At 41.4% G+C, this 11,162-nt stretch overlaps 1 protein-coding gene across 2 annotated transcripts; it reads left to right on the top strand.

Moving 5' to 3' along the window:
- Positions 1–2,840: 2,840 nt before the first annotated feature.
- Positions 2,841–10,401, top strand: LOC139749327 (uncharacterized). Of its 2 annotated transcripts, none has more exons than XM_071663050.1 (4): positions 2,841–2,900; positions 7,506–7,649; positions 9,269–9,427; positions 9,700–10,401. In XM_071663050.1, the coding sequence occupies exons 1-4, from the start codon at positions 2,851–2,853 to the stop codon at positions 9,839–9,841; spliced, it is 495 nt and encodes a 164-aa protein (XP_071519151.1). In that variant the 5' UTR covers positions 2,841–2,850; the 3' UTR covers positions 9,842–10,401. The 2 variants fall into 2 exon arrangements, with proteins under 2 accessions (XP_071519151.1, XP_071519150.1); XM_071663049.1 differs by lacking the exon at positions 2,841–2,900 and adding an exon at positions 3,942–3,995.
- Positions 10,402–11,162: the final 761 nt, after the last annotated feature.

The following is an 11,162-nucleotide window of genomic DNA, read 5'->3' as shown; positions in this document are numbered from 1 at the left end:
TCCTTCATAGTGCAATGTTTGTCCCTTCAGAGTGCAATGTTTGTCCTTCATAGTGCAATGTTTGTCCTTCATAGTGCAATGTTTGTCCCTTATAATGCAATGTTTGTCCCTTCATAATGCAATGTTTGTCCCTTATAATGCAATGTTTGTCCCTTCATATGCAATGTTTTGTCCCTTCATAATGCAATGGTTTGTCCCTTCATAGGCAATGTTTGTCCCTTCATAATGCATGTTTGTCCCTTCAGAGTGCAATGTTTGTCCTTCATAATGCATGTTTGTCCCTTCATATTGCAATGTTTGTCCCTTCAGAGTGCAATGTTTGTCCTTCATAATGCATGTTTGTCCCTTCATATTGCAATGTTTGTCCTTCATAATGCAATTTTGTCCCTTCATAATGCAATGTTTGTCCCTTCATAAGGCAATGTTTGTCCCTTCATAATCAATGTTTGTCCCTTCATTAATGCAATGTTTGTCCCTTCATTAATGCAATGTTTGTCCCTTCATATTGCAATGTTTGTCCTTCATAGTGCAATGTTTGTCCTTCATAGTGCAATGTTTGTCCTTCATAATGCAATTTTGTCCCTTCATAGTGCAATGTTTGTCCCTTCATTAATGCAATGTTTGTCCTTCATAATGCATGTTTGTCCTTCATAGTGCAATGTTTGTCCCTTCATAATGCAATGTTTGTCCCTTCAGAGTGCAATGTTTGTCCCTTCATAATGCAGTGTTTGTCCCTTCATATTGCAATGTTTGTCCCTTCATAGGCAATGTTTGTCCCTTCAGAGTGCAATGTTTGTCCCTTCAGAGTGCAATGTTTGTCCCTCATAATGCAATGTTTTGTCCCATTCATAGTGCAATGTTTGTCCCTTCAGAGTGCAATGTTTGTCCTTCATAATGAATGTTTGTCCTTCATAATGCAATGTTTTGTCCCTTCATAATGCATGTTTGTCCCTTCATTAATGCAATGTTTTGTCCCATTCATAGTGCAATGTTTTGTCCCATTCATAGTGCAATGTTTGTCCTTCATAATGAATGTTTGTCCTTCATAATGCAATTTTGTCCCTTCATATGCAATGTTTGTCCCTTCATAATGCAATGTTTGTCCCTTCATAATGCAATGGTTTGTCCCTTCATAATCAATGTTTGTCCCTTCATAATGCAATGTTTTCCCTTCATAATGCAATGTTTGTTCCCTTCATAATGCAGTGTTTGTCCCTTCATAATGCAATTTTGTCCCTTCATAGGCAATGTTTGTCCCTTCATAGGCAATGTTTGTCCCTTCATTAATGCAATGTTTTGTCCCATTCATAGTGCAATGTTTGTCCCTTCATAGGCAATGTTTGTCCCTTCATAGGCAATGTTTGTCCCTTCATATGCAATGTTTTGTCCCTTCATAATGCAAGGTTTGTCCCTTCATATTGCAATGTTTGTCCCTTCATAATGCAATGTTTTCCCTTCATAATGCAATGTTTTCCCTTCATAATGCATGTTTGTCCTTCATAATGCAATTTTGTCCCTTCATAGTGCAATGTTTTGTCCTCATAATGCAATGTTTGTCCCTTCATATGCAATGTTTTGTCCCATTCATAGTGCAATGTTTGTCCCTTCATTAATGCAATGTTTGTCTTCATAATGCAATGTTGTCCCTTCATAATCAATGTTTGTCCCTTCATAGTGCAATGTTTGGTCCCTTCATAACTATGGTACACTGCCAGGTGCGCCATCTGTGTCTTCTACTTTCTCCCAACACCATTTAAAACACATCGCCTTCTCTGTTCTCTCTCTCCATTGCCTGCTGTCGACAGAGCGCCTCTCTGCTGCTTCCCTCACTACAAGGACGTTACTTAAAATGCTGTTCCTGACTGACTATTGAATACCAAGTCACACTTTATGTTCCTACAGAAGTTGTGTAAGTGTTAAAAGTTACTTCTCTTTCATCTACTTTATTAAGTTTTCTTTTTGATTCTCATTTGTGGTAGCACACCCGACGTTCCCTATATCCAGGTTATATTGTATGGGGGAAGAAGATCTTTGTGAAATATTTACCTGTTTGCGCTGTACGGGGAGGAAATCTGGCACTTGTGGGCCCCAGCACTTGAACATACTCTGGTATCATTCATCTTGAATTCCTGTAGGCTGTCTGCGTCATCCAGGTCCTCAGTCATGTAGGCTGTCTGCGTCATCCAGGTCCTCAGTCATCATGTTCCAGTCATGAATCATTCTTACGTACATCTGTTATGCCAAGTTTCTGACTTAATTTCATGTTATGTTCTCTGGTGGCTCTACCCCTACATCTCTCGAAGAACTGATCGCTCGTCATCCATCTGTTCCACAGACTTTGATACTGTGATCAGGTCACCCCTCACTCTGCTCTCTTCCACACACACACACGCGTGAGCTGTTCCAACAATGTTATCACTGTGTATATGTTCTGGATCTATTCTTCGTCTTTTCACGTAACTCAATTCTCAGTTCTGGTGTCCTTTTCGTTGTTCTCCTCTTGACTTTATTACTTCTTTGCGTGTTTTTTTGTGGTGGCCAAACTTGAAAAACAGAGTCTAAGTGTAGCTTATACATGTGTGTGTGTGTGTGTGTGTGTGTGTGTGTGTGTGTGTGTTTGTGTGTGTGTTTTGGGGTTGTATTACTACGTCTTATACGATGTCTTTAAATCTTATTTCTTTCATCTGGCTGAGGGATATTACCAAGGTATGTACAATAGGATCACATTAATAAAAGATTATCCTAATAAAGCATTATCTTAATGAAGGATTATCTTAATGAAGGATTATCTTAATGAAGGATTACCTTTGAATGATAACTATTCTACATTGTCTTTCACTCATCTGACAGATGGTGATGCTGGCAGCGGCCGAGCCTCTGGGCTTCATCCAGCTTCCCACGTGAGTATTACCATGTTATGTCAACCTTTCGACCCATCGACGCCAACGCAAATTGCCGTACGATAGTTGCAACCATGGTGCAGTGTCGAGTCAGCGGATGAGCGGCTCAAAACAACCCTTACAGTCATATATATATATATATTATATATATATATATATAAATATATATATATATATTATATATATATATATATTATATATATATATATATATGCGTACTTCCAGCCACAGAAGTCCATTCTATCTTAATAAGAAGACTCCTGCAGCGATCATGGAGCCGCCCACGTCCACTGGTTGGGACCACATGTGATAAAGTGTTGTGATGTGTGTGCGTCTATGTGTAGAGAGTACGGGCATTGAGCGGTAAGTGCTGGGTGTCTTCTTAATGGTAGTTGCATCGTGGGCATGAAGGGTCTTGGGATATGCTGAAACGGTGTTTGTATGTGTTGTAGTGATGGATGATGTCCAGAGCGCGGGCGGAAGGCTGTATCTCTAGTTTGTCTGGGAGTGTGGTTTCTAATGGATGTATATATACCTGTACACACACACACACACACACACACCACACACACACACGCGTGAGCTGTTCCAACAATGTTATCACTGTGTATATGTTCTGAATCTATTCTTCAAGTCTTTTCACGTAACTCAATTCTCAGTTCTGGTGTCCTTTTCGTTGTTCTCCTCTTGACTTTATTACTTCTTTGCGTGTTTTTTTGTGGTGGCCAAACTTGAAAAACAGAGTCTAAGTGTAGCTTATACATGTGTGTGTGTGTGTGTGTGTGTGTGTGTGTGTGTGTGTGTGTGTGTGTGTGTGTGTGTGTTTTGGGGTTGTATTACTACGTCTTATACGATGTCTTTAAATCTTATTTCTTTCATCTGGCTGAGGGATATTACCAAGGTATGTACAATAGGATCACATTAATAAAAGATTATCCTAATAAAGCATTATCTTAATGAAGGATTATCTTAATGAAGGATTATCTTAATGAAGGATTACCTTTGAATGATAACTATTCTACATTGTCCTTCACTCATCTTACAGATGGTGATGCTAGCAGCGGCCGAGCCTCTGGGCTTCATCCAGCTTCCCACGTGAGTATTACCATGTTATGTCAACCTCTCGACCCATCGACGCCAACGCAAATTGCCGTACGATAGTTGCAACCATGGTGCAGTGGCGAGTCTGGCGGACGAGCGGCTCAAAACAACCCTTACAGTCATATATATATATATATATATATATATATATATATATATATATATATATATATATATATATATATGAGTACTTCCAGCCACAGAAGTCCATTCTATCTTAATAAGAAGACTCCTGCAGCGATCATGGAGCCGCCCACGTCCACTGGTTGGGACCACATGTGATAAAGTGTTGTGATGTGTGTGCGTCTATGTGTAGAGAGTACGGGCATTGAGCGGTAAGTGCTGGGTGTCTTCTTAATGGTAGTTGCATCGTGGGCATGAAGGGTCTTGGGATATGCTGAAACGGTGTTTGTAGTGTTGTAGTGATGGATGATGTCCAGAGCGCGGGCGGAAGGCTGTGTCTCTAGTTTGTCTGGGGAGTGTGGTTTCTAATGGATGTATATGTACATGTACACACAAACACACACACACACACACACACACACACACACACACACACACACGCACGCACACACACACACACGCACGCACACACACACACACACATTCTAGATGCTTCTTCATTGTTATCATAGTATATTTGTTCTGCATCTATGCAATGATTTGGAGAATTATATGTACTATTAACTCTACCATGCATGTCTTCCCTACACTTACTCTTACTGTTATCTGTTGTCTAAATGGACCACTTTTGACTGTTCTTTGAAGCTCAAGGCTAAATTTCATCCAGAGGGCCAACTCTACTCCTCCTTCACATTCTCTTCCTCCCTTTACAATCACATGCTCCGCTGATCTAAACAGATAAGATGCTATCTCTTTGCTAATCTTTGTTTCCACGAATTCAACATCAAGGTTTCTTTCCCATATACGATCCTTGAATTCTGGCTCTTTCCCTTTAACTACTAACCTATCAACATTTGAAAGCATTATTCCCACTCTGGCATCGTTTTAACCGTACCATTCCTGCAGAGAAAGTAAAAGAGGATGGGGAAAGGGTGAATTGGCCCTCGTAATTTATAGATTGGCATAAGATTCAAGAAAGAGTAGAAAATAACCCATTCAGACTATACATAATGGATGGAGTTTCTGTAGGCAAGATGTGAGCAATGATGCTAATATCATATGATGATGTAAAGCATTGCAACGATCCAGAGCAGATATGCAGTGATGACAATGAAGGAACAACCTGCATGGTACAGGAAGTAGTAACTCACACACTCTTTAGAAATGTTAAGGTCCTGATGATGGAGGATTTCAGCTGTGAAGGGAAAGACTGAGGAAATTGGATTCTCATGGTGAAAGGAAGCCATGAAGACAAAAAAAAGTCTTCACGTTGAATGTATAAAGAAAATTTTCCTTTATCAAAGTCATTGAATATAATAGGATGAGGGAGGAGTGATACACCATAATCCTATCTTCACACAGACTAGCATGGATATTAAGAATATTATATATGATACACCAACTGGAAAACGTATTCATGCTTCTACTTGGCTAAGTGGTAAATAAGGACACTGAAAGGGCAGAGGTGAGGAAACTACACAAACCTCAACGATTTCTTTGGTAACAGAGTCTGGGAAATGTGGTGAAAGGTTCTATGACATTCATAATGTAGGAGTAGGATCATAGGTACTTCTAACCTTAAATATAGAGGAAAGGGTTAGAAAGATATACACGGCATCCCGACAGCCAGCATATACAAGGTATAAAAGAAGAAAAAGAAGTACACCAAGATGAGGAAGGAGAAAGAAAGGATCTCTGAGAAATATTTGACGCACAAGGCAGAAGAAAATTCATAACATTTCCATGTATTCATCAGACGTCAGCTGTTAGTTAGAGAGCAGCCAAGACATTTAGAGGGAAGCATTGTAGAGGATGGTGTGAGGAGTTGAATGACAAGTTCAAAAGTGTTTTCACAATGGAAGACATTTATAGCTTCAACACCAGTGACATGGGATGGGAAGGAAGTTCTAAAAAACTTCGAGATATCTAGAAATGACTTTAATAGAGTACTAACAGGTTTCAACCCATACAAGGCTCTTGGTGCTGATGAAATTTCCTCTTATGTTCTGTAGATGTGAACAGATACACTAGATAAACCTCTTGACACACTGCTCAAGATGTCACTGGAGAGAGATGCAGAATGCTCATATAGAAAGGAAAACTACAAAGAAGGAGAAAGAAATGGAAAGCAAAGAAGGTCGATATGGTCTTCACGGGATGTACCCCAGTGGTTCCCAACCTCATCATGGGGTATGTGAAGCCTCATCTGGGGGTATATGAAGCCTCATCTGGGGGTATGTGAAGCCTCATCAGGGGGTATATGAAGCCTCATCTGGGGGTATGTGAAGCCTCATCTGGGGGTATATGAAGCCTCATCTGGGGGTATGTGAAGCCTCATCAGGGGGTATATGAAGCCTCATCTGGGGGTATGTGAAGCCTCATCAGGGGGTATATGAAGCCTCATCATGGGGTATGTGAAGCCTCATCAGGGGGTATGTGAAGCCTCATCAGGGGTATGTGAAGCCTCATCTGGGGGTATGTGAAGCCTCATCATGGGGTATGTGAAGCCTCATCTGGGGGTATGTGAAGCCTCATCATGGGGTATATGAAGCCTCATCTGGGGGTATGTGAAGCCTCGTCAGGGGGTATGTGAAGCCTCATCTGGGAGTATGTGAAGCCTCGTCAGGGGGTATGTGAAGCCTCATCTGGGGGTATGTGAAGCCTCATCTGGGGGTATGTGAAGCCTCATCTGGGGGTATGTGAAGCCTCGTCTGGGGGTATGTGAAGCCTCATCTGGGGGTATGTGAAGCCTCATCTGGGGGTATGTGAAGCCTCGTCAAAGGTACGTGAGTCTACAGATAACAATGAAAATGAATTTTTATATATCTAATGTTTTTATGATATATATTTTAAGATTATACTCACATTTTGACTGCTGCAAGGTCATTATGAGGGAACTCATCCAATAAAGTAAATCAGATACCTCAGACTGTGAACACATCATGAGAAGATAAAGATGACATCTGTATTATATACTGTATAAAGCGTCAGGAGGTATGGCGATGACCAATACAGTCAGCTGATAACGGTTTTCATTACTGAACTGCGACCTCATCAACCATAGACGAGGCTTAGACGATGTCGTAGAAATGAACATCTTCCTTGAATGTACTTATTATCAAATATAAATAAAGCAACTGTGAGAATGATTCAATAAAGAAAGGTACTGTATACGCCGGTGATCTTACTACACCGAGACCTTTGAGTAAACTTCTGTATTACTTAATCTTTATTGCAGATCATCAGACATTCTAAGGTCATCCAGGTGGTCTTTATACCAACTCATAACCTCACTAAGCTTCTCCAAGTCTTCAACAACTTGTGTGAAACTTTTTAAGATATTAGTTTTTAATCTGCCTTCTTTCCTTCCCCTTCCTCCAGCAAGCTACACTGCCCCCTGCCCAACAGTGTTGGGTACAAGTGTGAGAACGTGTGTGATGTGGATGACGACTGTGAGGTGGACCAGTACTGTTGCCTCGTCAGCTGTGGCAAGACCTGCATACAGAGATACCAGGGAGTACAGTCGTGAGTTGACAAACCTATTGTTCTACTTCCTCACTGGAAAAAAAATATCCTTGATGTTGCATGTACACGTTTTCTTTCCACCCATGATGATCGTTTTTAATTTTTTCCCGGTTGGTTTGAAGGTCTAAAATCTTTTCCCATTTCCGAGAATGACTGAAATATTTACGTTAACACATACTTAAAATAAATATGGATAATGAACAAATGAATACATCAGTTTATCTATCTTTAGATCGATATTTACATATTTACATATCTATCTCTCTATTTACTTATTTTTCTACCTGTCTATCAATTTTTGAATCTATCCATCTGTTGTATGTGGCGCTTATGGACCTGGGGATACTTTGTGGAAAGTGTTGAGAATATGTGGAGTGAGAGGAAGGCTACCAGGAGCAGTGAGGAGTTCCTATCATGAGAGTAAGATGTGTGTCTGGGTTCAGGTTTTGATGACTCTGGTCACCACCGAAACCCCAGCTACCTGTCTACATCAAAGCTCTACAGACATTTCCATACTTTCCCCCGACCGCCTCGTATGCCTTGAATCAGTTCATTAACAGCACGTCAACCCTCTATAGCACATCGCTCTAATTCACTCTGTCCCTTGGACGCCTTTCACTCTCCTGCATGTTCGGGTCCCGAGCACTCAAATTGTTTTTCACTCCATCATCCCATCACCAGTATGGTCTTACCTTCTCCTTACAAACCTCCTTGAATTATATCATAAATTATCTCATGCCCATGACAAGACAAAGGCAATAAATATTATATTTCTATACTTCCAAACAGTATTCGACAAAGTCACCCACGTTAAACTTATGCATCGTCCGGGCCCTAGGTATTACTGGCTGCATAGAAAACTAGACAACTGTACCTTCTAACATACCCGTTGTTGGCCTCCCACATAACGACCTCTCTCTCTACACATTCCTCAGTGATCCCACAACCTTCACCCCTCACCCACCCACTTCCGCTTCCTGCTTCTGTTCGCTATCATGTCCACTCCCAGGTATCCAAAACACTTCACTTCTTTAAATTTTTCTTCAGTGAGACTCACACCACAACTAACCCTGTCCCTCAACCCTGTTGAACCTTTAATGAACATTTACTCTCAGTTTCGACTCCACCTGTTGGAAGTTACGAATGAAAAGTCACATTTGGCGAGACCGTATCATTGCCACTTGACGAAACAGGACAAAGTCTCGTCAAAGTGATCTTGCTTTAAAAAAAAAAAAAAAGAAAAGAGTCCATCTTGTCTCTGCTACTGAGTGTAGCTCAGAATGGGCTGCAGGAAATCTTAGAAAAGCGATCCTGTGGTAACACTAGCACACTTTCAGAGGAGGCAAATATAGAGGAATGAATAAATGAATAGATAAGGAGAGAGAGAGAGAGAGAGAGAGAGAGAGAGAGAGAGAGAGAGAGAGAGAGAGAGAGAGAGAGAGAGAGAGAGAGAGAGAGAGAGAGAGATTTACCGAGTACAGATCATCTCTTTTTCCAGTGGCTCTTTCATTTTCTTCTGGAGGTGAAATAGTACGTCACAGAGGAAAGCCATTTAGAGAACCGTTACCCTGTTCAGACAACGTCCTGGATCACGGACATCTTGCCTGTTCCTCCCACAGACTCAACTGCCCTGCCCCCAACCCCCTGAAACGATGTTATAACTTCAGCCATGAATGTAACAATGATCAGGAGTGCAGCAAGGATGGTCGCCGGGGATACTGCTGTCTAGAGCCGTTCTGTGGAAGGAGTTGCAAGGAAGGAACAAGGAATATACAATCGTGAGTTACTGCAGACCAACGCTGCTTGTATATTCCATGACATTTTGGGAGTCTGGCCATCTCCAACTTCAACAAACTCTTTGATTATCAAGAACATTTTTCTCTCTCAGACGCTGGGGTGTGTGGGATGGTCGGCAACCACAATACACAGATAACTGTTATCTCTTTATCTGCAGCATCGCATATCTGACATCATCTACAGTCTGTGTTTTGTATGCCTTTATCTCTGATCATGTTATCCTTATCTATGATGACTGATATTCCTTCGGCAGGCCCGAGTGTCCCCCGCCATTCTCCTTCGGGATCAAGTGTTTGCTGTACCAGGACAAGTGCGTCACGGACCAGGAGTGTATCAGCACGGTGCGCGGGACTTACTGCTGCCTGGTGGCCGGCTGTGGCCGCACCTGCGTCTAAGACTTCCAGGATGCTGAAGGAACTGTCCGATATATTGATATACATAGCCTTGACCACCATCGTCTGGAGTTAGAACATCACTGTAAGTGTGGGAACACACTGACAACAGCAAAGAAGCTCCACCACCTCGCTCTAAGATGTTGGAAGTCAGTGATGAACTTTGTCAAAGACCTTTCTACTCTCCTTTCAAAAAACTGGCTTCGAACCGATGTATCCGGGCGACTGCAGCTAATCATGATCCATTCAGCAACTCCACCATTTCCTCACCTTCGTCATATCATAAAACGTGTTCATAAGGTTTAGAGTTTACTTCTGCAGTGATGAAATTCAGGTGACTATATGAAGTTCAGAAGCAGCGGTGCCATCACTAACGTCCACTACAAGTAGAGAGTTTCTTGACACACTGAATGTAACTCTCGTAACACTGTAATAAACACTGATGTAACGCCAGTATTGCTTCCTCTTTGTATGCTGTAGTCCTATGTATTCTACCCAATACAGTAGAGAACGACTGGTGTTATGTATGAAACGTCTTGTAATGTTATGAATTAGAATTAGAACCTTATTTGTCTACCTCACAAAACATTAGCCATCCTGTGGTCAGCATTACATGAAGGTGTGTATGTACGTAGTTAATGAGAGAGAAGTATGGGTAAGTCTTCTCCAGTTACTTTCAACAACTAATGTGCGAACCGCCGTCTAAACTGGCCCAGCTGCTCAGTCTGTTGCCCTCCGTAAGAGTAGACCGTATCTTAGGATGAGACATTATGACTGGTAATGAAGAACCACAAATGACATTTCGCCATTAATCTCGTAACGAGTCCCGCAGCCACTGTCTCAGTGTGGCTACTACTTTGTGTTCTTAGGGAAAAACACATTGTAAACCTACACTATAATCATACCAGATGCACTGGATTGAAAACGATATTCACTAATGCATATTAGGATCAATTATTTAAGCTAGGGTAGGTTATAGCACCATCTATGGTAGGGAAAACTCTTACCCAATTATCTCTGACGGTCATCAGTAGATTATCATACACAAATTATATTGAATAACATTATTCAACTTTTACCAAGAAAACAACAACTAGAAATATTCTCGAGTCCTGATCTAGCTATACAAGTCAGTGCTTCTAATCTCGTGGGCCAAATGAACAACATGGCGGGACCATTCTCGAGCTGCTTGGCTAGGCTTGTATAATGATCATCCAACACCCTCGACCAGGGTCACATATAGCGATCATCCAACACCATCGACCAGGGTCACGTATAGCAATCATCCAACACCATCGACCAGGGTCACATATAGCAATCATCC

This window comes from Panulirus ornatus, chromosome 7 (genome assembly GCF_036320965.1).
Source record: "Panulirus ornatus isolate Po-2019 chromosome 7, ASM3632096v1, whole genome shotgun sequence".
Lineage (NCBI taxonomy): Eukaryota > Metazoa > Arthropoda > Malacostraca > Decapoda > Palinuridae > Panulirus > Panulirus ornatus.
The sequence above is the reverse complement of the archived record's forward strand: the minus strand, read 5'-3'. Positions and strand labels throughout refer to the sequence as shown.